This window comes from Cnephaeus nilssonii (genome assembly GCF_951640355.1).
Source record: "Cnephaeus nilssonii genome assembly, chromosome: 7".
Lineage (NCBI taxonomy): Eukaryota > Metazoa > Chordata > Mammalia > Chiroptera > Vespertilionidae > Cnephaeus > Cnephaeus nilssonii.
In genome coordinates this window covers 69,626,348-69,652,816 of record NC_137078.1, presented here as the reverse complement: position 1 = coordinate 69,652,816, position 26,469 = coordinate 69,626,348, and the positions used below count along the sequence as shown (strand labels likewise).

Here is a 26,469-nt window from a genome sequence, read left to right as displayed (position 1 = left end):
TTAGAGGTAGGGAGGGCTGTAGTAGTTAGTGGTAGGCCTGAGGAAGGCCTCACTGAGAAAGTAATAGTTGAGCAAAAAAGTGAAAGAGATGAGAGATTGAGCTATGTAGATTCTTGGGGGAGGAACTTTCTAGGAAGAGGGGATAATCAGTGAAAGATCCTGAGAAGAGAGCATTTCTGGCATGTTTGAGGAACAACAGTGAGGTCTGTATGGCTGAAATTGAGCAAGCAAGAAAGAGCAGTAGGAAATGAAGTTGAGAGAAGGGATCATGTAGGGCTATTGTAAGCACTTTGGTTTTTACAGTGAAGGAGATGGGGAGTCGGTGTAGAGTTTTGAGTAGAGGAATGACATCATCTGACATAGGTTTTTAACAATGGCTGCTGTACTGAAAATAAACTGATGGATTGGAGCTGAGATGTTAGAGAAAGAGAAGAGTGAAAGATGATGACATATTTTTTGGCCAGACAAACTGAAAGGGAGGGGAAGATTGAGGATGAGGCAGATTTGGGGGCGGGGGGCGGGTGATGCCAGGAGTTTTTGACATGTTTGTGAAAGTCATCAGACATCCAAGGACAGATTTGAGTAAGCAAATCGGGTATCTAAATCTGGAATCTAGGGAAGAGGTCCTCAAGTAAAGATTGTATTTAAAGCTACGAGTTCTCCAATCCACCAATACAATATACTTAATAAGATAATATTTTATTTGCCCGGCCGGCGTGGCTCAGCGGTTGAGCGTGGACCTAGGAACCAGGAGGTCACGGGTTCGATTCCCGGTCAAGGGCACATGCCCGGGTTGCGGGCTGGATCCCCAGGTGTGGGGCGTGCAGGAGGCAGCCGACCCATGATCCTCTCTCTTCATGGATGTTTCTCTCTCTCTCTCCCTTCCTCTCTGAAATCAATAAAAATATATATTTAAAAAAATATATATATATAATATTTTATTTTCCTTCCCTTAAATAGGCTCTTAAAAATTGTTGGCTTAATCTTCCCCTGCCTCCAAAGAAGATAAATATGTTCCTTTTCTTATATTTCAGGATCTTCAAGATGAAGTTCAAAGGGAGAGTACTAATCTGCAAAATCTCCAGGCCCAGAAACAGCAAGTACAGGAACTCCTCGATGAGCTGGATGAGCAGAAAGCCCAGCTGGAGGAACAACTCCGGGAAGTCAGAAAGAAATGCTCTGAGGAGGCCCAGCTGGTAAAGACTGGCCATTTACTGCTGTGTATTTACACCTTAGTTGCTTTCCCTGGCTTAAAATGGAAACATTATCTGTTTCTTGTTGTTGCTGTCATTAGGTGGCAATCTCTAATCAACATCAGGCACATGAAGGAAATGGAACTTAGTTCACTAAGAAATTACAGGCTTTCTTTAGGGAAAATAGGGCACTTAATGTACTATTTTTCCAAATTTTATTTGTAAGTATGGTACCTGTGCCTTTTAACTATTTATTCCCTAATTGTCTTTTCTATCAAATGTTTACATTTAAAAATACCAAAATAGTAAGCTAAACAAATGTATTGTATTATGGAACATTTTAATAAAATCTCTTTTTTTTTTATTCCTCTTTCTTCTCATTCACCTCCATATCATAGATCTCATCCCTGAAAGCTGAATTAACTAGTCAAGAATCACAGATCTCCACTTATGAAGAAGAGCTGGCCAAAGCTAGGGAAGAGCTGAGTCGCCTGCAGCAAGAAACAGCAGAATTGGAGGAGAGTGTGGAGTCAGGGAAGGCCCAGCTGGGACCTCTTCAGCAGCACCTGCAAGATTCACAGCAGGAAATTAGTTCAGTAAGTCTTTGTAGCAGCAAGAAATATGAGAAATATGCTCAGATGGGCCCTCACCTATCCTTGTAGTAAATAATACTTTCTCAACTTCTGCTCTTTTCTCTCTGCCTAGTTTATTATTCATTTTTCAGTAATTTCATACAAACAGGTTTCTTGTCACCTGTCATAAATTAAACTATCATTCATTTTTGTACGTGTGATAATAATCATTGGAGTCATGGTTAAGATGGTTTAGTTTAAGTGCTGGCTCTGCCACTTACTATCTGAATCACTTTAGCATCAGGTTCCTCATCTTTAAAATTGGAGAATTAATAATACCTCTGCCTCTCAGGGCTGCTGTGAGGATTAAATGAAGCAAAACCTGTGAGACATTTTAGCATAGTGTTTGATACATAGATGCTAAGTGTTGGGTGTTTTTATAAATAACTAGAAGGCCAGCGCTCGATATTGCGAGGCCCCGCCCACCCGAGTGTGCTCACACCCCCGCCCACCCGCGTCAGTCTTTGGTCATGAGGGCGATAGGGCCACGGGCTTTTTATATATATAGATAACCCAGTATCTTGTTGTGATTCTAATTTTGAAATCGGTCTTGCTTATGTGGCAACTTTTAATTTTTAAAATAGAAAACTGGTTTTTATAGAGATAAATGTGCAGTATTGTGGTGGGTTCAGCATATAGATCCTTTGCTTTGTTATTTCTAGGCCTTCCTAAATGGAGAATATTTTATAGAATGATAGTAAGATGGTTAGATAGGAGCATAGAGACCATGTAGCTATTAACTTAAAAATAAAAGGAAGGACCTTTCAAAATGAGAGGGGAAAAAAAGCATTTATTTGTGATTAATAAGCATAGCTATTTGGGACACACTAGGCAGAAACCCATATCGTGTTTTTATGAGAAGTGGAAGGGGAATAATTACATTGATTGAAGGAAGGCATTTCTATTGGTTCAGATAAATATAACATAGTGATGTTAATTCTAAACTTTTTTGTTTATTTGTTTTAATTGTTGACACTATTACAAATCCCCCCCATTTCTCCCACCTTTGCCCAATTCCACCCAGCCCCCACTACCCCCTCCCCTTAAACATTTTTAATTTTCAGTCCAGCAGTCATAATAACTGTGTGTGTGTTTTTTCATTTGCAAACAGTTTTTTGGGACACAGTGTTGCCCTAGGCCCAGTCCAAAGGTTATTTTGCCATGTTTTTTTGTCATTCTTTGTTTTTGGGTTGTTGTTTTTTTTTTTTTTTTTTTTTTTTGTTAATCTTCACCTGAGGATATTTTTTCCATTGATTTTAGAGTGGGAGGGAGGCAGGGAGAGAGAGAATGAAAGAGAGAAACATCAGTATTAGAGAGACACATCGATTGCTTGCCTCCTACACCTGCCCCCAACTGGGGTCCAGGAATCAAACCTGCAACCCAGGTTTGTGGCCTTGACTAGGAATCAAACCCGAGATCCTTTGGTGTGCGGTGACACTCTGACCACAGAGCCACACCCTGTTTTAACATTCCAGAAGTTTGAGGCATAAGATGTACAAAGCAGTACCTCTGGCATGACAGCTCTGGCTCCATTTAAAGTGGCTCCATTTATTTTTTTGGACATAGCCCACTCCTTTTATTTTGAATTTGAACAAACTGTAACTATATTGTGTTAGGGTCGCCAAAGGAGGTACACAAGAGGCTGAAAGTGGTAAAGATTTATAAATTTATTAGGTCATCTGGAAACCAGATGGGCTGAGCTCCACAATGGCACTAGCACTCAGGACGGTGAATCACAGATTTTAAAGGACTCTAGGTGAGCTTTTTTGGTGGGGAATTCTCTGGGCAGGTCCAGATCCTGGGCAAATCCAGAGGGGAAAGTTACTGCTCTTAGCAAATGGAATGTGGTCTAAGCCAAAGGGAATGTTGGTTATAAAATGATCTAATGGTCAGTTTCCCAGGGGAGGGGATATCGATTCCATTATTTGACCAGACCTAACATAATGTTTCTGAGATTCATCCATGTTGTAACGTATATCAACATTGTATTCCATTGAATGTTCATAGGTATTTTATTTATTCCTTCCCAGTTAATGGACATTTGGAGTCTTCCTATTTTGGGGCTATCCTATATAATAAAAGCCCAGCAACCATAACAACCGGAATGACCGCTCAGCCTGTCGCTATGAGGTGCATTGACCACCTCTCAGTCCCTCCCCCGCAGCCCGCAGGCTCCGATCGCAGCATGGCAAACGGGGAACCACGGGGAACCGGGTGGGTGGTGGCAGGGTGGGACTGGGGAGTGGCAAGTGGGTGGAAGGCAGACCTCTTGGTCCCTCCCCTTGGCCTGCAGGCTCTGATGGATCAGCGGATGGTGAACAGGGGAACCGGGGTGGGTGGCACAGTGGGGCGGGACTGGGGACTGGCGAGTGGGCAGAAGGCAGACCTCTTGGTCCCTCCCCCCAGTCCGCAGGCTCCAATGGATCAGCGGATGGCAAACGGGAACCAGGGTGGGTGGCGCAGCGGGGCGGGACTGGGGACTGGCCAGAGGGCCAGAAGGCAGACCTCTTGGTCCCTCCCCCTGACCTGCATGCTCTGATCGATTGGTGGTGGCTGCGGGGCGGAACTGGGGACTGGTGAACGGGCAGAAGATGGCCCTGATTGCAGGCTAGGCCTAGGGACCCTACCTGCGCACAATTTGTGCGCTGGGCCTCTAATCCTATATAATAAAGGGGTAATATGCAAATTGACCCTCACACCCTCATCTTTAATTCTTACCTAGTACTTGAAGCAAGAAAAAAGCAAAGAACCTCTGACCTTAAATCTCTTGTGGTTATACGATGTATGCTGCTTTTATACAAGTATTTTAACCCTTTGCACTCGCTTGCTTTTTTCTCGATTCCTGCTACCGATGCTAACCGTGTTGAGTCACACTCGACATCCGAGTGCAAAAGGTTAAAGGTGTTTTAATAGTTTATTGCACTTTTCTTGCACAATTTACAAAGAGCTTGTGTTGCATGATGTATTTTTTTTATATCACCTTAAGTTTACTCGGAGACTAAGGAAGAACACAGACTTAGTGACAAGTGCATGAGAGAGCCAGACACAAGAATGCCTAGTTCTGTTCAAGATTCTATGGTCTCGGACATAACTATGGGGAACAAACTGCCCTAAATAGAATTAATAGGCTAGTATATCCACTTACTACTGCATCTATATAATGGGTATTATTTTAGTGTTAAGGTTTTAAATTTTTGATGGCAAGGTTGTAGTAGGTATGGAAATTGATTAAATGGTCATGATGAATCTAATAATAGGATAATATGCAAATTAGTCAGGATGCCGTCACCTAACGACCAAACAGCAGGGACCTGAGGCTGCATGGTGCCTGGCCTGGATGGGGGACCTCAAACCGTGCCCCCTGCCCAGTGGGGCTTCACAGGGGACCTCAGGCCACAGCCTCCGCCCGGCGGGGCTTAACGGGGGACCTCAGGCTGCGCCCACTGCCCCAGCTCCAGGCGGGGTGACCTCAGGCCATGCCCCCTGCCCCAGTGCCAGGCCAGGGGACCTCAGGCTGCACCCCCCGCCCTGGCGTCAGGCCTGGGGACCTCAGGCCGCAACGCCTGCCCCGGCGCTGGGCTGGGGGACCTGAGGCTGCACCCCCCGCCCAGCAGGGCTTGACGGATTTGAGACTGCGCCCCCTCACCTGGCGCCGGGCCAGGGGACCTGAGGCTGTGCCCCCTGCCTGGTGCCAGGCTGGGGGACCTGAGGCTGTGCCCCCCGCCCAGAGGGGCTTGATGGGGGTGGGGCCGGCCGGATCTGGGTCTCCTGTGATTTCAAAGCACGTGTGGGTGGATGGGACTTGACTCTGGGTCTTGCAGCGCGCCCCAGACTCTGACAGGAGGGAGATTTTCATATACATTTTACTAATTTTCTTTCATCTCTGACACTTCTATTATAAAGGGCAAGTAGCAATATTAAAATATTTCCTGTAATTAATTCCCTTTTAATGTGCACAAATTTTGTGCACCGGGCCACTAGTTTTTAATGAAAGAATAGAAAACATCAGAGTGCATTACATGTAGTAAGGATAAGTATTCATGAAATTTGTTTCACCACTGTATAAGCATATATGTGTATGTGAAATCATATATAAACTATGTATGATTATATATGTGTCTATATTATATACTAGAGGTCTGGTGCATGAAATTCGTGCACTTGCGGTGGGGGGGGGGTTCCTTCAGCCCGGCCTGTGCCCTCTCACAGTCCAGGAACCCTTGGGGGATGTCCGACTGACATCTTAGGCCCGCTTCCCACAGGGAGCAGATCTAAGCCATCAGTTGGACATCGTTAGCACTGCTGCAGAGGTTGGGGAGGCTCCCACACTGCTGCTGCACTCACCAGCCATGATCCCAGCTCAGAGCTTCTGGCTGAGTGGTGCACCTCCTGTGGGAGTGCACTGACCACCAGGGGGCAGCTCCTGCATTGAGCGTCTTTCCCCTGGTGGTCAGTGCACGTCATAGCGACTGGTAGTTCCACTGTTTGGTCAATTTGCATATTAGCCTTTTATTATATAGAACTAGAGGCCCAGTGCATGATTGAATCATGCACATGTAGGGTCCCCTACACTCTTTCGCTTTCGATCACGGGGGAGCTGGGTGCCTGTCCGCTGGTGCACCAGGCCTTTCAGAAGCCTCCGGCGCGGCGAAGGCTTCTGAAACGCCTGGTGCCTGAGCGGACAGGCACCCAGCTCCCACGCTTTTGCTTTTGATCGCTGGTGCACCAGGCCTTTCAGAAGCCTCCAGTGCGGCGGAGGCTTCTGAAAGGCCTGGTGCTTGAGCGGACAGGCACCCAGCTCCCACGCTTTTGCTTTCGATTGCAGGGGAGCTGGGTATCTGTCCGCTGGTGCACCAGGCCTTTCAGAAGCCTCCGGTGCGGCGAAGGCTTCTGAAAGGCCTTGTGCCTGAGCAGACAGGCACCCAGCTCCCACGCTTTTGCTTTTGATCGCTGGTGCACCAGGCCTTTCAGAAGCCTTCGCCGCGCCGGAGGCTTCTGAAAGGCCTGGTGCCTGAGTGGACAGGCACCCAGCTCCCACGCTTTTGCTTTCAATCGCGGGGGAGCTGGATGCCTGTCCGCTGGTGCACCAGGCCTTTCAGAAGCCTCCGGCGCGGCGAAGGCTTCTGAAAGGCCTGGTGCCTGAGTGAACAGGCACCCAGCTCCCACACTTTTGCTTTCGATCGCGGGGGAGCTGGGTGCCTGTCCGCTGGTGCACCAGGCCTTTCAGAAGCCTCTGCCCCGCTGGAGGCTTCTGAAAGGCCTGGTGCCTGAGCGGACAGGCACCCAGCTCCCCTGCTTTTGATGGTCCGCGCAGCGGGACGTGAGCTCACTGCCCCAGAGGCCCCTTCTGTGCTGCAGCACAGCCATGGCGCAGACGCTGAGCTCGAGCCGCCACTGGCGATGCAAGCTCAGCGTCCCGCCGGCCCAATCGGCCACCCCGGCCACCCCGAGTCCCGCCCCCCCGTGCCTCCTGGCCAATCGCGGGCATAGCGAAGGTATGGTCAATTTGCATATTTGTCTATTATTAGGTAGGATGTGTTTATATTTATGTATACACTAGAGACCCGATGCACAAAATTCGTGCCACAGTAGGCCTTCCTTCCCCTGGCTGCTGGCACCAGCTTCCTTCTGGCACCCAGGACCTGGGCTTCCCTCTGGCCGCCAGCAGGCACCCGGGACCCGGGCTTTCCTCGCAGCCCTGGCTTCGTCCGGAAGGACGTCCAGTCTAATTAGCATATTACGCTTTTATTATTATAGATATACACACAGAGACATCCAAATAAATACATATATATTTACTGAGTTAGGATGTAAAATATATTTCTTCCTATGGATTAAAGCAGGGGTCCTCAAACTTTTTAAACAGGGGGCCAGATCACTGTCCCTCAGACCGTTGGAGGGCCGGACTATAGTTTAAAAAAAACTATGAACAAATTCCTATACACACTGCAAATATCTTATTTTGAAGTAAAAAAACAAAACAGTAAAAACACCCGCATGTGGCCCACGGGCTGTAGTTTGAGGACGCCTGTTTAAAAAAATATTAAAGTTTAAAAAAATATTTATAAGCCACTGCTGTTTAGCACTAGCAACATACAAGGCACATATATGCTGTGTGTTACAAATGTGTAGTATAAAAATTGGTATATATATATATGCTTCCTGATGCCCACTGTTTAAATTTATACGCACAATACTTGTGTTCATTAAGTGAACATATATTAAGCACTTACAGTATGCATCATTGGAGGTACAAAGTTGATACCAAAAGTTGTGGTCTCAAAACAACAACAACAAAAAGTGTGGTCTCTGTCCTCAAAGAGCTCTAAGTCTTTAACTTTTGAAAGATGGGTGAATTACTCATTTATGGATAATAAAGAACATTATAAAATTGAACAAAAAGATAGATACAGAGACAGTAAAGCATCAAACAGACTGTCAAATTACAGGGGGAAGGTTAGGGAGAGATGGGGGAGATAAGAGATCAATCAAAGGACTTGTATGCATGCATATAAGCATAACCAATGGACGCAAAACTCTGGGGGGTGAGGGCATATATGGGAGTGGGGTGGGGGGGGCAATGGTAAGATATGTACACATATAATACCTTAATAAAAAAATTGGAAAGGAAAAAAAATAAATAAATAAAAGATGGGTGAATTAGTGGAATAGGAACAGGAAAAATTTGCTATAGTAGTGGGAAATGCAGTGTGCTAGGAACTTTTACACACATTTTTACATGTTATTTGCATAGTCCTTTACATTTCACAGAGTTCTTTGCTTCATATAAACAGGTGATTATTACTCCCTCTGGATTAAGGAATAGACTTGGAGAGGTTACTCTCACTAAGATCACCTAACTGGAAATTGACAGAACTGGATTTACATCTGTCTCCCAATCCAAAATCATGATCTTTCCCAGGGTTATGACCCCCAACGATCTGTGGTAAATTACAGATTTCAAATTGAGCAACTTAAAAACCTTATGGGGAAAATAAGGTTACATGAACAGAGTCTGGATTTATGAAATGTCAGTGGGTCATTTTTATATTTGCTAAAAGCAAAAAGCGTAAATACAGGGAATTTTAATGTCATTTAAAATAAATATACTTTATGAAAAATTAGAATATTCCTTTTTACTCAGAAACATTTTTTATTCTGCCTTCTCAATCTCTTTAAGATATTTGTAAATTCTTTACAGATGTTAGTATAAATAAGCATTTTTTCTTGCCAGTGGGCCCCAACGTGTGTGTGTGTGTGTGTGTGTGTGTGTGTGTGTGTGTGTATTAAAATTTATTGACTTCTACCCTCTGTGTCCCACTATTGTCCCAAGAGTATAAAGTCACTTGGATATTGGGATAAAAAAAACTTCGAGTACCTTTTATTTAGCATATTTAGATAGCTTAGATTTGCAGGGTTTGGGAACGTCCTACCTGAGGGCCATATAAGGCTCGTGAAATCATTTGGTCTGGCCCTGCCAAGGCATGAGGAGTGAGTTAATTAAACTTTTTTTTTTAATATATTTTATTGATTTTTTACAGAGCGGAAGGAAGAGGGATAGAGAGCTAGAAACATCGATGAGAGAGAAACATCGACCAGCTGCCTCCTGCACACCCCCCAATGGGGATGTGCCCGCAGCCAATATATATGCCCTTGACCGGAATCAAACCTGGGACCCCTCAGTCTGCAGACCGACACTCTATCCACTGAGCCAAACCGGCCAGGGCGAGTTAATTAAACTTTTTACCAAATATAGTAGGGTAATTTTTAAGTTTATCATTTTGTATGGCCCACGAATGATGTTATAAATATCAAAATGGCCCTTGGCAGAAAAACGGTGCCCCGCCTCTGATTTAGAGACTACTTCCTAGAGCTCTAGCCCAGTGGTCGGCAAACCGTGGCTCGCGAGCCACATGAGACTCTTTGGCCCCTTGAGTGTGGCTCTTCCACAAAATACCACATGCGGGCGCGAACGTACAGTGCGATTGAAACTTCGTGGCCCATGCGCAGAATTCGGTTTTCAGCCTGGGCGAGTCTATTTTGAAGAAGTGGCGTTAGAACACTCAAGGGGCCAAAGAGCCGCATTTGGCTCACAAGCCGTGGTTTGCCAACCACTGCTCTAGCCCATTAGTAAGAAATCCCAGAGCTCATATTACCTTTGTCTTCACTCCTCTCCTTCCCAATAAGAGTATGGATGGGTCCAAAACTTCCTTTATCTCTTCTAATGCTTCACTACAAAATGTTCTCTTGCTCTGTCACTTTGCTCTCTTTTCCCATTACCCTGACCCTTCTTTTTCTAATTATAGCCTAAAGGTCTGCCAGTATGCAAATATTTGAGTCAAAATTCTTAGAGCTTTCAAAATCCATATGTACTGGAATTTCAAGAGGTGAACTACATCATGCATCATTCCCAGCATATTCTCCTTATAGAAGCAAATGTATCTTTGACCAAGTCTAGGTGTATAGCCATGTTTACATTGCATGTCCTTCTGGTAACAAATTCTGTTTGTACTTCTATTTTGTGTTGACAGATACAAATGAAATTGATGGAAATGAAAGAGCTGGAAAACCATAATAATCAATTAAATTGGTGCAGTAGCCCACACGGCATTCTTGTAAATGGCACTACAGATTATTGCAGCCTCAGCACCAGCAGCAGTGAAACAGCCAACCTGAATGAACACGCTGAAGGCCCGAGCAACCTAGAGTCTGAGCCCATACACCAGGAGTCTCCAGTGAGTCTAATAGTTCCCTAACCCTCAAAATCAACTTCAGGGGAAAAAAATTGATTCAGATCAAAGTTTTGTTGATATCATACCTGATACAACTATGTGGCCTTGCCTTATCTGAGGACAATTGAGATTTTCTTTTTTTGAGAGGCAGAGTGGGAACTAATCCAACAGTTCTAAGAGTTTTAACAATTTTAAAACATAATTTAACTGGTCTACTTATATATATGTTTTCAAAACAGTAGTTCTGTAGATAATAACTTTTAAAAATCGTTTTTAAATATTCTCACCCAGAGCTGAAAGTAATGTTTTATTTCCTAATGTTGAGGACAGTTATTTACCAGTTATTTAGAGAGCACTGACTGTGCAAGAGTACTGCTGTGTGCCCTAGCCAGTTTGGCTAAGTGGATAGAGCGTCAGCCTGCAGACCGAAGGGTCCCAGGTTCGATTCTGGTCAAGGGCACATGCCTGGATTGCAGGCTCAGTCTAACATGCAGGAGGCAGCCAATCAATGATTCCCTCTTATTATTCATGTTTCTATCTCTCTCTTCCTTTCTCTTCCTCTCTGAAATCAATAATAAATAAAAAAGAGTACTGCTGTGTTATGTGTGAGAGCTACAGAGAAAAAAGACAAAGGAACTCTGCCTTCAAGCAGCACGGTCTAGTAGTGTAACACTGTGTCAAAGGGCTGTGACAAAGGAGGCATGGGATATTCAGCGTGGAGGGGGCTCAGAGAAGATGTTGTAGGGAAAACTTCACAAGGGACCTTCAAAGTGAGAAAGGGATATGTAAGCAAAGGAGGTGGTACATTCCTGGCAGAGAAAGCAGCATTAGCATGGGTCTGAGGTGGGAGAAAACATGCTTCACAGGGTCGTGGGAAGTTTTTGAAGAGTATCTTGTGACGGTGGGAGAGTATTGATAGGAGATGTGGCTTTCTCCTGGTGGGCGCCTGCCTTACCTCTGGTACTTTATCAAAATATAGATGCCTGAGCCCTACTCCAAACTTGAGTTTCTGGGATATAGCTAGGTACATATATTTTAAAAACAAATTCCCTGGGTGATGGTGATGTGTACCTGGATAAAAATGACCACTTTTCAGTCAGAAAGGGCCAGATGGTAAGAAATTTGGATGTAGCCCTAACTGGTTTGGCTCAGTGGATAGAGTGTCGGCCTGTGGACTGAAAGGTCCCAGGTTCGATTCCGGTCAAGGGCATGTACCTTGATTGCGGGCACATCCCAGTAGGGGGTGTGCAGGAGGCAGCTGATCTATGTTTCTCTCTCATCGATGTTTTTAACTTTCTATCCCTCTCCCTTCCTCTCTGTAAAGAATCAATAAAATATATATTTAAAAAAAAAAGAAATTTGGATGTAGCCCTGGCCAATATAGCTCAGTGGTTAGAGTGTCTTCCCACTCACCCAAGGGTCAGGTTTCCATTCCTAGTCAAGGGCACATACCTGGGTTGCAGGTTCAATCCCTGGCCCTTGCTTGGGGCACATGTGGGAGGCATCCAATCGATGTGTCTCTTTCACATCGATGTTTCTCTCTCTCCTACCCTTCCTCCCTCTAAAAATCGATGGAAAAAATATCCTTGGATGAGGATTTTAAAAAAAGAAGAAAATTGAATTTATCTTGAAGCATTGGAGAACTTATCATATAAAAGTAGGTAGACATTTAAGAATTTTAAGCAAGAAGTAACAGGATTAAACTTACCTTTTAGGAAATGTGAAAAGTGAATTGGAGAGTGGGATTGGACACATATTAAGACTGTTGGAATGGTCTATGTGAGAGTTGATTTAGTCTAAATTAAGCAGTAAGAGATGTAAAATTAACTTGATTTTATTTAGACAGTACAGTGTTAGACACATTATAGAATTTTCTTTTAAGCACAAAAGGTAAAATTACTAGGTTATTCTTCAAAGACATAATGTGGTGTTAAATGGAGATTGCCCCTGCCACTTTTTTTTTAATCTCATCCAAGGAGTGAAGACATTTTTTCCATTGATTTCTAGAGAGAGTGGAAGGGACGAGAGAGAGAGAGAGAGAGAGAGAGAGAGAGAGAGAGAGAGAGAGAGAGATCAGAGACCCATCGATTGGTTGCCTCCCGCTCGGGCCTGACTAGGGACGTGGATTAAACCTGCAACTGAGGTATGTGCCCTTGACTGAGAAGTGAACCCGAGACCCTTCGGTCCATGGGCTGACACTCTAACCACTGAGCAACTGGCCAGGGCATTAAACCTTATTATCTACTATTATAAATCCAGAAAGCAATGGGAAGCCATTGGAGGGTTAAGATCAGATATATATTTTAAATCTATTACTTTGATTATTATAAGGAAGGACAAATTGGAAAGTTACTATAATAATTGGACAAGAAATGATATAAATGGATGATAGTGATAGTGAGGATGAAAAAGAAGGGAAGAATCTGAAAAAAAGGTAGGAGGTAGATACTGTAAGACATGGAATCTAACTGAGGGATGACCAAAGGGAAGTGGTTAAGGAAGACCTCAGTGACATCTCTGCTTGATGATACCATTTTCCCAAGAAAGATTATGGAGAAGTCATTCAGTGAATATTTTCTGCTTGCCTTTTTATTTTCTAGTAATTTTGGGGTTTTCTTTGTCATTTTCTCTGCCAAGTAGAAAACACATTGTTAGTCCATGTGGCATTAATATTTTGTAGGTAAGAAGTAGTCCTGAAATACTGCCTTGTGGTGTGACTGATGAAATCGAAGTGGTGACTGCAGCTGTTAATGAAAAAGTTTGTCCTGAATTTAACAGTGACAGCCATTCAAAAGAGGTAAAAAAAATTTTATACATAAATGCTCTTATTGGTGGTTTTCTTTATGCTAAGGAAAAAGAAAAATGTGTTAAATGAACTTTATGCTGCAGAAATAATTCTTATATTACCATCAGTTGATTTTTCAAAGCATGTTATTTTAAAATGTTACCTTTTAAAACTTTGATTCCTAAAATATTTTTTCTTATTTAAAATTATTTTTAGGAAGACCCATTTACCGTAGAATCAAGTTCCCTGACAGATCCAGTTGCAGATACAAACTTGGATTTTTTCCAGTCTGATCCTTTCGTTGGCAGTAAGTACTCTTATTTTTATATTACAGACTTACCAAAAAAAGGCTTTTAAATATATAAACTGTATAAGAATTAGGGCTTCAATTTTGAGAGCCTACTTGTTATAACAAAAGTAGAGTGGAGAGTAAGGTTTTATATGCTCAGATGTTGGTATTTGTCATCTTTACGCAACATCTTTAAATCCTGGGACTAAGCCTTTGATTATGTTTTAGAAACTCCCGAATAAGAGTATATTTCTTCTTCAGAATAGGGATCAGAAGGAGAGATATGGAGCACTCTTAAGTCAATAAGCAGTTATTTATTAAAAGTGCCAATATCATGCTTTTAAAGTAATGGAAGCTATAGTAGTATCCTGATCCCTGCCCTTAAGTTTCCTACAGTCTTATTGAAGAAACATAAGTTTAATAAATTAAGCTATCTGATGTCACTCTAAACTATGCTAAATACTACTTGTGTTAAAGCTCTTTTTGCATTTTATTTCTAAAATCACCTTGTGAAACTGATAGGTCAATTTATATCAGTTTTAAAGATGGCAGACTGATCTCATTACTGCCATGACACTAAGCGTGACTGGTTTAGAGTCATGGCAGTAATGAGTCTAGTGGTGATGGTAATACTCATTCCATACTGTTGTGAAGAGGAGAGATTTTTAGTAAAATTCTTCCTGTCGTGCCTGTCTTTTCTCATCCTTCTGTAACTTGTGATCAAGAGATAAGTATAGTTGTCTATGATTCAAATTTGCCTCTCTTATGAGGTGTGTTGATGTTCTACCTTTACTCTTTATTATTTTAAATGTTTCCTAAAGGTGGATGGCATTCACTGTTTTATTTACTTTGAGGTGGAATTAATGAAACAAATATTGCTTTAAGAAACTGTGCTTTTGTTTTAAAGTTACCTTAAGTAATGGTGCCACATAGTAAATATTATTTTGATTTCTGCTTATTTATTTTATCACAGGTGATCCTTTCAAAGATGATCCTTTTGGGAAAATTGGTCAGTATATTATAAATTTATGTTGTATTTAGGAATGAGAGATCCTAATGGGTAGTTATAGGAAATGGACTTCCTTTTTATTTAGTTTTGAAACTTATCTAAAGTCTCACTAAGATGTTGTGTGTGCCTGGCATTTTTAGAGAGGAAGTGGTAGATTCTTGTGAATTTACTTAACTGTTAACTATACTTTAAAAAAAAATGACATTAGTGTTTATACTTTGATGCTTTTAGTAATATTTACACTTATTTCTCCTTATTAGTCAAGGATTAGGTAAGTATAGTGAGTTACACTACAGGGATTAGAACTTTGGTTTTACACTCTACTCCAATGAATGGAGGAAAAGGAAATATCTTTGTTTGGTTTGGTTTTATTTTGTTTTGTTAATCCTCACCAGAGGATATTTTTCTTTTGATTTTTAGAGAGAGTGGAAGGGAGGGAGAGAGACAGAGAGAGAGAAAAAATCGATGTGAGAGAGAGACATCGATTGGTTGCCTCCCACACACTCCCTAACTGGGGCCTGGGATAGAGCCTGCAACCAAGGTATGTGCCCTTGACCAGAATTGAACCCAGGACCCTTCAGTCCAAGGGCCGACACTCCAACCACTGAGCAAAACCAGCTAGGGCAAAAAGAAACATCTTAAAAGATTTACTAAATGTCAGGTTTTTTAAGAAAAAAAATATTTTTATTGATTTCAGAGAGGAAGAGAGAGTGATAGAAACAGCCATGATGAAAGAGAATCATGGATCGGCTGTCTCCTTCACGCCCCCTACTGGGGATCCAACCCACATTCCAGGCATGTGCCCTGACGGGGAATCAAACCTGGGATCCTTCAGTCCGCAGGCCGATGCTCTATCCACTGAGCCAAACCAGCTAGGGCAAGATATTATTTTTTAAAAAGTATGTTTTTATTGATTTGAGGGAGAGAGAGATAGAAACATCGAGGAGAGAGAAACATTGATCTGCTGCCTTCGGCATGCCCCCTGCTGGGGATTGAGCCCACAACCTGGGCATGTGCCATGGCCAGAATCGAATCAGTGACCTCTTGGTTCATGGGATGACACTCAACCAACTTAGCCACACCAGCCAGGCTTTAAGATACTCTTTTTCTGGGATTTTGCATTAGAATAAAGCCAATCATTTGTACCATTTAGTTTTGCTTTGCGAACCTGTTCCAAATATTGGCTGTTACCCTTGAACTAGAGAAAGAAAGACATTTAAAAGTTTTTGTTGTTGTTTCTTTAGTTAATGATAGCATAAGTTAAGGGTCTTAAAATGGGATCCCTTGAAATTATATGCTAGTTTTAAAAAATAAGTTTATTATGTAAAAGACTCTCATCTTTTGCCGTGGCCGGGTGGCTCAGTTGGGTTCAGGCGTTGTCCCCTACACCAAAAGGTTGCTGGTTTGATTCCCAGTCAGGGCACATATCAAAGTTGTGTATTCAATCCCTGGTTGGGGTGTATACAGGAGGCAACTGATCAATGTTTCTCTTTCACATCAATGTTTCTTCCTCTCTTCCTCTCTCTCTCAAATCAATAAACATATTCTCTGGTGAGGATTTTTTTTTTAAGGACACTTATCTTTTATCAAAATCATTAAGGAATTTCTAGTCCCCCCTCCTTCAATTAGAAGCACCCCCAATTAGAACCAACTTAGAGGTATTATTAGAGCCTAGCATACAGGAAACATTTGTGTATCAAGTGTTGGAATTATTGGTGTGCTTTGGGTGAATTGTGAACAAGTAGGAAAGAATGTTAATTAAAGCTGTTTAACTAGATGGAACTGTCTATACCTATTTTTAAAGATCAATAGTCATAATAGAAAGTACCTAACTTAGATTCTGTAGGAGTTCAAAATGGAGATGGGAAGAAGGGGACATCTGTAATACTTTCAACAATAAAGATAAATTTAAAAAAAATAAAGTATTTTGACTGATAAAAAAATAACAAAATATCTTTTTATTACTGCAGTTGTCATGCCTTCACTTGACAGGAAATTCAATGTAATAGTTTTTTAGTCTCATAATAATGCTGTATTTTCTTAGATCCATTTGGAGGTGATCCTTTCAAAGGTTCAGATCCATTTGCATCTGACTGTTTCTTCAAACAATCTTCTACTGATCCCTTTGTCACTTCCTGTACTGACCCTTTCAGCGCAGCCAGCAATAGCAGTACTACATCGGTAAGTGGGAGGATTAAAAACTATTAAATGGGTAACAAGTGTTGTGAGTTTCTTGCAATATACAGGTGAAAGAATCCTGTTTTAGGTTACTTCTGATGGCCATATAGGATTTTTAGTTTCATTCAGCCCATCTAGTTTTTAGTTCAGAGCTTGATCACCCACTGGAATTAACTAGGATAACTTATGTCATCCAAAAATCAAGTCTACTCTTCAAAGGACCAAATATTGTTCCATTGGGGATCTATATATATATCTATATCTATCTATCTATCTATATATATCTATATATCTATATATATATATATATAGATATATAGATATATAGATATATAGATATATATATATATCTATATATATATCTATATATATCTATATATATATCTATATATATATATATATATATATATATATATATATATATATATATATATATATACATACACACTAGAGGCCCGGTGCACGAAATTCGTGCACGGAGGGGGGTTGTCCCTCAGCCCAGCCTGTACCCTCTCCAATATGGGACCCCTCAAGGGATGTCCGACTGCCCGTTTAGGCCCGATGGGATCGGGCCTAAACGGGCAGTCGAACATCCCTCTCACAATCCAGGACTGCTGGCTCCCAACTGCTTGCCTGCCTGCCTTCCTGATTGCCCCTAACCACTCTGCTGCCAGCCTGTTTGCCCCCAACTTCCCTCCTCTGCCGGCCTGGTCACCCCTAACTGCCCTCTCCTGCAGGGTTGATCACCTCCAACTGCCCTCCCTTGCAGGCCTAGTCCTTCTCAACTGCCCTCCCTTGCAGGCTGGGTGCCTCCCAACTGCCCTCTCCTGCTGGCCATCTTGTGGTGGCCATCTTGTGTCCACATGGGGGCAGGATCTTTGACCACATGGGGGCAGCTATATTGTGTGTTGCAGTGATGATCAATCTGTATATTACTCTTTCATTAGATAGGATACCTCCAAAGCACAATGAGTAAGAATCTGAAGGTTTATGTGGCTTCTATTTGGTTTCTAGGACAAAGTTCTTTCCTTTACCCACCACTCACTTCTCTCCTTTTACTCTTGAATGTTAATTTCAACATAATTTTTGTAACACCTCTTGAAAAGGATCCCACCAAGTTTTTGATAGTCCACATGATAAAACTTACAGAATAATACAGCATGAGACTTTCATTCTCTCACTAACTTCTTCATATAACTGTAATTCCTCAGCCTCTAAAGAATGAAAAAGGAAAATAAAAGTGCCTTCTCTCATTCCAAGGCCTTTCTCAGTCAGGCAACCACAAAAAGAAAGAATGAGCCTACAATTCATGTCATGAAATCTCTATCAGGCATAATTCAAATCAAATCCCATCATGCAAAGTCTGGGATACTTAAAATGTATAAGAGAACAGTGGTGACCTGGGGGAGAACTTATGAAACCTTGTCTCCTGCTTTTGCTGACTATTCTTTTCCTTATGCTAGACTCCAAGTCCCTATCGGGGACTTGGTCAGGCGGCTGTGGGTGCTAACCCACGCCACCTGGATCCGTGATCCGGTACCTGGGCAGGCCTCTGCGGGTGCTAACCCATGACGCCTGCCATGGTCTGTGATCCATGATCGTGGACCTGGGCAGCCTGCTGCAGGCTTTAACCCACGCTGCCTGCCCTGCTCTGAGATCGGTGATCACGGACCTGGGCAGCCGGCTGTGGGCTTTAACCCACGCTGCCTGACCTGGTCCATGATCCCTGATAGGGGCTTTAAGTCAGCTGCCACTGGCAATGGCTGACTCGAAGCCCTTATCCAGGACCTGGTCAGGCGGCTGTGGGCGCTAACCCAAGCTGCCTGCCCTCGTCCGAGATCGGTGATGGCGGACCTGGGCAGGCAGCTACGGGCGCTAACCCTCGCCGCCTTCCCTGGTCCGTGATCCCTCATCATGGACCTGGGCAGGCGGCTGCAGGCCTTAACCCACGCTGCCTGCCCAGCTCTGAGATCAGTGATGGACCTGGGCAGGCAGCTGTCCTGGTCCGTGATCTGTGATCGTGGACCTGGGCAGCCGGCTGCCGGCCTTAACCCACGCCGCCTGCCCTGGTCCGCGATCGGGGATGGCGGACCTGGGCAGGCGGCTGCCGGCGTGAACCCACGCCGCCTGCCCAGGTCCGCGATCGGGGATGGCGGACCTGGGCAGGCGGCAGCGGGCGTGAACCCACGCCGCCTGCCCAGGTCCGCGATCGGGGATGGCGGACCTGGGCAGGCGGCTGCCGGCCTTAACCCACGCCGCCTGCCCAGGTCCGCGATCGGGGATGGCGGACCTGGGCAGGCGGCAGCGGGCGTGAACCCACGCCGCCTGCCCAGGTCCGCGATCGGGGATGGCGGACCTGGGCAGGCGGCTGCCGGCCTTAACCCACGCCGCCTGCCCTGGTCCGCGATCGGGGATGGCGGACCTGGGCAGGCGGCTGCCGGCGTGAACCCACGCCGCCTGCCCAGGTCCGCGATCGGGGATGGCGGACCTGGGCAGGCGGCTGCCGGCGTGAACCCACGCCGCCTGCCCAGGTCCGCGATCGGGGATGGCGGACCTGGGCAGGCGGCTGCCGGCCTTAACCCACGCCGCCTGCCCAGGTCCGCGATCGGGGATGGCGGACCTGGGCAGGCGGCTGCCGGCCTTAACCCACGCCGCCTGCCCAGGTCCGCGATCGGGGATGGCGGACCTGGGCAGGCGGCTGCCGGCCTTAACCCACGCCGCCTGCCCAGGTCCGCGATCGGGGATGGCGGACCTGGGCAGGCGGCAGCGGGCGTGAACCCACGCCGCCTGCCCAGGTCCGCGATCGGGGATGGCGGACCTGGGCAGCCGCCTGCCGGCCTTAACCCACGCCGCCTGCCCTGGTCCACCATCATGGCTTGGATCTCACTGACATGGGTGCTGCCCTTTCCCCCCGCCATCTTTGCTGGTTTAACGTGTATATTTGCTCCTGGTTGGCCGGTGGGCGTGGCCGGTGGGCGTGGCTTATGGGTGTAGCGAAGGTGCGGTCAATTTGCATATTACTGTTTTATTAGATAGGATATATATATATATATATATATATATATATATATATATATATAAAAGCCTAGGCCACTGTTACGACTGGACGACTGGAATGACCAGAACGACCGGTTGCTATGACGCCCACTGACCACCAGGGGGAAGACGCTCAATGCAGGAACTGCCCCTAGCCTGCAGGCCTCGATCACAGATGGGGCCTGCTGGCCAACTTCCCAGTTCCTCCCCCTGGCCAGCAGGCCCCGATCGCCCAATTTGGGCCGGGGCCCCCAGGCTGGGATGGGAAACTGGGCATGGGTGGTGGCGGATGCAGCCCCTTTCCCAGGGAGGCTGAGGGCCGGCTCCCTCCGAAATCCATATGCCAATCTTAAAACACACTGCGGATGGGTCACAAGAATTCTCGTGTTTTCATAATACACAGTGTTTTACAAAGTATCATACTTTAAAAAGATATTAGCTTGTAAGAAAATGTAATAAGTAACTTCAAAATGCAATGGGTATTTTAATTTTAAAGTGTGCCTTTAACATTTATGTAAAACATTTTTTGTACTCATTCAATAGAAACTTATCTTGCCACTGGGTAAAACTAGCGATAAAACTACTGGTCTGCAATGTGTTAAGTAAAGGTTTTTAGAAATGTTTGATATGCATTATTGAAATAATGAAAATCAATTTAAAGAAAAACATTGATGTTTTAGAAAAATAAAATAATTGTTGTTATTTTATAGACACATCTGGAATGTTAGTCTGACAAAGAAGTACAAATTCCCACTAAATGACAGAGTCTTAAGAACATACATAGTACAACAATCACTATTTAATAACCACATACTATGATCAGATACTTCTGTGTGCTTTACATTCCTAATCTTCACATCAACCTTGCAAAGTAGGTGTTGATGTGTCTACTTTAAGAATAAGAACACTGGGACTCAGAAAAATTAACTTAGCACAGCCAAGGTTATACAACTAAGTGGTTTATCATCTGGAGCTTTAAAAACAAAATCTTTATATCATAGGTATTTAAACATATTTAAAATAGAGTAATACAATTAAATATTCTAACAAACTTTTATGTAGCTATTGTTTAATTTCAATAATTATGAGTAATTTGAGAGTTGTAAAAAAAAAAAAATTATTTGGAGACTTGTTTTTTTGAGGCAGGATTTTCATGTTTATGAGTAAACCAGACCCAGAAAGGATCAGTTGAGTGACAGGCATTTGAAGCAAAAATTTTGTCTTTCAACACTCTTAGATTAAGAATACTTCTTTAAGCCCTAGCCAGTTTTGCTCAGTGGATAGAGCATTGGCCTGTGAACCGAAAGGATACGTACCTCGATTGCAGACTCCTCTCCAGCCCAGGCCCTGGTCAGGGTTCTTGCAGAAGGCAACCAATCGATGTGTTTCTCTCACATCAATATTTCTCTCTGTCTTTCCCTTTCTCTCCCACTCTCTCTAAAAAATCAATGAAAAAATATCCTCAGGTGAGGATTAAAAAAAGAAAAAAGAGAATACTTCCTAAGAAAAACCTCTTAGACACAGACTACAGTATGGTAATTACCAAAGGAAAGAAGGGGTGGAGGGAGGTAGAAGAGGATAAAGGGGTGGGAGAGGTAAATGGTGACAGAGGAGACTTGACTTTGGGTGATGAGTACAATAATATATTCAGATGATGTATTATGGAATTATATGCTTGAATCCTATATAATTTTATTAATCAATGTCACCTCAATAAATTCAATAAAAAAATTTTTAAAAGGAAAATACTTTCTTACAAGAGTAATTGAATGTTTTAAAGATAATAGATTTTGGTGTTCTTGAATTGCTTCCTTACTGTATTTGGTAAGGAACTACTAGTATTTGGCCAACAACTGGTATTTTCCATTGATGTAAAACTGAGCAAATGCCTCCGTAACTGAATATTTGTGGTTTCCACAGGCTACTGGATACTGTGTTTTCCTATAACACATAGTTTGCAGTGTGGACCCACTTGCCAAATTCTTCTTAAATTGGCTGTAACCTGAATTCTTTCCCTCTCACCTTATTCTACCCTCTCATTCTTCACTCGTATCATTTAAAGAATAAAAAAGCCAAAGCAGCTTTTACTAATTTTAAAATAAACAAATTTCTCCTGTTCCTCTATACTGGTGAAATATTTCTGCCACTTATTCTTACTTTTCCTCTTTTCTCCCCAGATTTCTAAAGCAGCTTGCACTTGCTCTTAATATATCTCCATTAAAAACAAAATAAAACAAAAAACAAATTGATAATATAATAATAGCTGTTTATCTAATCTTTTCTATATGCCAGGCATGGTGCGAAGTTCTTTTCTTGTGTTACCTTATTTAATCTTCACAACTCAAACTTCCAGTCTCCCAGTCGAACTCCCGAGGGGACACTTTGTATATTAGCCTTTTATATATATACTAGAGGCCCGGTGCACAACATTCGTGCACTTGGGGGGCGGGAGGAATCGCTCAGCCCAGCCTGCACCCTTTTGCAGTCCGGGTGCCCTTGGGGGATGTCCAACTGATGTCTTAAGCTGGGAGTCAGACATCCTTAGCACTGCTGCGGCGGCCGGAGAGGCTCCCACCACTGCCGCTGTGCTCACCAGCCGTAGCCTGGCTTCTGGCTGAGCGACGCTCCCCCTGTGGGAGCTCACTGACCACCAGGAGGCAGCTCCTGCATTGAGCATCTGCTCCCGGTGGTCAGTGCACGTCATAGCGACCAGTCGTTCCGCCATTCAGTGAATTTGCACATTACCCTTTTATTATATAGGATTATTATATAGGATAGATGGGCTACACTTCCATCTTGTTTCCCTTGCTAGCCCGTTGCCCTTTTAGAGTGATTGCACAGTGTTTGGTGAAGGAATAGAAATTAAACCTGACATGCATGTAGGCATGCTTTTTCCATTTCTCTCTGTAATAGTACACAAAACTAGCAAACTATTATTAAAAACAGGCCTGGGTTTTTTTCCCCTCAAAGTCAAGAGAAGAGCAATAATAGTTGGTGATTTAAGTTATCATGCCAGTGACTGTCTCGCACCAATATTTTGATGATTATATTAGGAACCATGGAAATTTATTTCCTATACAGACCAGCTTAATTTTTTTCTTTGATTGCTATTCATTATTCAGCAGATATAATCAGCATATAAGCTAATGTGCTAGTTTTATAAATAATATCATTGGCATCAGTTAAGTACTGTCATTTTCAATTCCAAAACTGCATTAGTAATAATTATTTCTGCTAGTAGTTTTAATGGGTCCTCTTTTATAAACAGAGAATATAAGTCTCAGCATTACTTTTCTCTTTTCAAATACACTTGTTTTACTTGGGAATTTATAAATTGAGCTCTGCATTATCCTTTGACACCCAGTTATAATATCCAATTTCTTGATGACTAGAAATAGATGACATTGATAGCCAGGAGTCAGAGTAGGAGATAAATATTGCAAAACTCTTTTCATACCCCTTTTACTGTCTACCAAGGCTTTTGGATGGCCTCTTAAAAAGAGCCTGATGCCAGAAAGAAAAAATTCAGTTTTCTTCCTAAATACACAATTTGTTTGACTATGACTAAAAACTAAAGTAAAGTGGGAAGACAACTGGCTTCTGGTAAAGTCTTCACTCATAGCTACTCACCTTTGCTACTTGGTACAAAGTTTTACATGGCATATTTAAAAATGGCAGAATCTTTTTAACAGAAACCCCCCTCCCTCTCCCTCTCCCTCTCCCTTTCCCTTCCCTGCTCCCTCTCCCCAGTACACAAGTGCATGTTTTCTTTAAGGGAAAGAATGCTAAACTATTTTTAGATAACAAATAGAAAATGGAAATCTAGGATTTTCTGATATTAAATACTAGGATATTTAAGAGAATAGTATGCATGCTAAATGTAGTATGTCATCCTGAAATAAGAAAAGGACATTAATGGAAAAACTGTTAAAATCCAAATAAAAATCTATAGTTTATAGTTTTGTACCAGTATTAATTCTTCAGTTTTAATAACTATACCATGATTATATGAGATATTACCATTAGAGGAAGCTGGGTGAAGGGAATGTGGGAGCTTTGTATTATCCTTACAGCTGTTCTAGAAATCTAAAATTACTTCAAAATAAAAAGTTAAAATAGTGTGCATCTATACATGTGTCAAAGTTATGAAGAAAAAAGGAATGAATACTACCAAAGTCAAGATAATAATTACCTCTACAGAGGAGGGATGGCATGGGGATTGGAGAAGAACACATGACTTCTGAGGTGTTGGCAGTTTCTTGGAAGATGATTACATATGTGTTCACTTGATACTTATTTGTTAAACTGTACATATGATTAATACAGTTTTATGAGTGGATATTGTATTTCACAATAAAAAGATTAGAAAATGATATGTATCATTTTGATTTAATAAGATTGCAGATTAGTAAGGGGGAACATTTGTTCCTAATACCCGTATTCCTTAATGAATTTAGAGTCTGTAAAGAATATTTTCTTTGGTGTGGCAATGAGGTTTCAGCTATGAAATGTTGCCTCTCTCAGTCATGGTTCTGTATAACTTGTTTAGGTAGAAACACTGAAACACAACGATCCTTTTGCTCCCGGTGGAACAGTTGTTGTTGCAGCTAGTGATTCAGGTAAGAAAACATCCATTTCTTTGAACAGTAAGCATTACCCTTTTCTTTAAGCTTCTTTTCTTTGGTCTCCAAATGTATTTGTTCTATTTCCTTATGTATGGCTTTAAAATTATTGCATAGTTATATCCAATTGTAATCTACCAATAATAATAATGACAAGTGTTTATCACTTTCTACTTTCCTTATTATTCATTCTCATTTATTGTTCATGTTGAAGATCTTTACTATAATAAATATTCTAGCCAATGTCAGTAAAACCAATAACTTTTTTTTTTTCCATTTTAAAAGCAGTGTTGTTTGGCAGTTTCAAAGTCAGCATTGACTCCTAGGGATCTTGGCCTAGATTTAAAAATGTGTGGCTTCCAATAAGTAATTATAATAACTTTCCAAATAGTGGATAGGTCCTGTAATAAGACATGCTTTGTTTATGGTACCTAATTTTCCATTTGTCCTTTTAATAACCTTTAAGTAATATTCCCATTTTAATGATCAAGAAATTGAGGACCCAGAACATTGAGTAACTTAAGATGATACTGCTTACTAGATTTGAGCCAGGTAAAGCCGAGATTCAAAACTAAGTCTGACATCCCTACCTGGTTTGGCTCAGTGGATGGAATGTTGGCCTGCAGACTGAAGGGTCGCGTGTTCAATTCCTGGTAAGGGCACATGCCCAGGTTGCAGGTTCAATCCTCAGTAGGGGGATGCAGGAGGCAGCCCATCATTGATTCTCTTTCATTATTGATGTTTCTATCTCTCTCTCCTTCTCCCTTCTCTCTGAAATCAATAAAAAATATATTAAAAAGAAAAGCTAAGTCTGACAGAGTCTAAAAGCTTTCTTAACTAACTCTGCTTCTTTCTCACTGATAATTTACAAATAAACCAGCTATTATGTAGGAGAGCAGGAAATTAGAGGGAAGTGAACTGAAACAAGTCAGTACTTCAATATCATGCTGAAAATAGACTGCCTTATTTTTCAGATGGAAATAGGGTGAGCTATTCAGTACAAAAAATTTGTTGATTGTGACAAATTAAGGATTATGGGCATAGAGAAAGATAATAGAAAGGCCTTCACAATTTGAATTTCTTGTATTGTACAAATTGTAACAAGATGGAATTTAGCACTATGCATTACTTATTTTCAGTTTGAAAATTAGCTTCCAACATGAGTAGCAAGAAGGAGGAAACAAGATTTAATGTTGTATGGGGTATTGATTTAAACCAAAATTTTAAATGACAGCAAATAAGATTTTTAAAAGGCTTATTATAGTAACAGTGGTTAAATTATATCTTTTTAAAATACATATGCTTTTTTAGACTTCCTTTATTAAACTGGTGAATTCATATATTGCTATGTATATTATATAATTAGGATACCCTAAGAAAATAAAATGAAAGGTTAATACATTTATAATTAACTCTCAGTTGCCCACACTAAAGAATGGTGAGTGCCACGAGAGTTCATTAGAACTGCAAAAATTTAAAAGAAAGGGAGACCACCTCCATTTAGGGTAAATCATGAATGATTTAAAAGCAGAAGATGGCTTTTGCGGTATGCCTTGAAAGAATGGTCTGGGGTTTTTAATAAGTAGTTATGGAAAGAGACTATGTCAAGCAAAGAGAGTAACATGAACAAGGAATGGAGGTAGGACAGATAGGGCATGTTTAAGGAAAAACAGACCTTTTGATAAAGAATATTTATAGAGGAACTAGAGGCCCGGTGCACAGATTCGTGCACCAGTAGGGTCCCTCGGCCTGGCCTCCGGCTCTCCGACATCCCCTGAGGGGTCCTGGATTGCGAGAGGGCAGTTCTTGGCACCCCAGAATCGGGCTCCCTCCTCTCTGGTTCTGGGTGCGTTACCCGAGAACCAGAGCTGCCAAGTCACCACAGCTCAGCAGCTCCTGCATTGAGCGTCTGCCCCCTGGTGGTCAGTGCACATCATAACTAGTGGCCGGTGGGCCTGTGGCTTAGGCTTTTATATATACAGATAGTTACGGC

The 26,469-nt window shown here is 42.5% G+C and overlaps 1 protein-coding gene across 2 annotated transcripts in view; it reads left to right on the top strand.

The window, feature by feature from the left end:
* Positions 1 to 26,469, top strand: part of EPS15 (epidermal growth factor receptor pathway substrate 15) — a 121,855-nt gene that overhangs the window by 79,094 nt on the left and 16,292 nt on the right. For both annotated transcript variants that reach the window (XM_079776933.1, XM_079776934.1), the window contains exons 13-20: positions 1,035 to 1,196; positions 1,592 to 1,789; positions 10,357 to 10,560; positions 13,238 to 13,354; positions 13,559 to 13,649; positions 14,605 to 14,640; positions 16,685 to 16,821; positions 24,404 to 24,473. In XM_079776933.1, the coding sequence (XP_079633059.1) occupies positions 1,035 to 1,196; positions 1,592 to 1,789; positions 10,357 to 10,560; positions 13,238 to 13,354; positions 13,559 to 13,649; positions 14,605 to 14,640; positions 16,685 to 16,821; positions 24,404 to 24,473 (1,015 nt within the window). The remainder of the gene's footprint in view (positions 1 to 1,034; positions 1,197 to 1,591; positions 1,790 to 10,356; positions 10,561 to 13,237; positions 13,355 to 13,558; positions 13,650 to 14,604; positions 14,641 to 16,684; positions 16,822 to 24,403; positions 24,474 to 26,469) is intronic.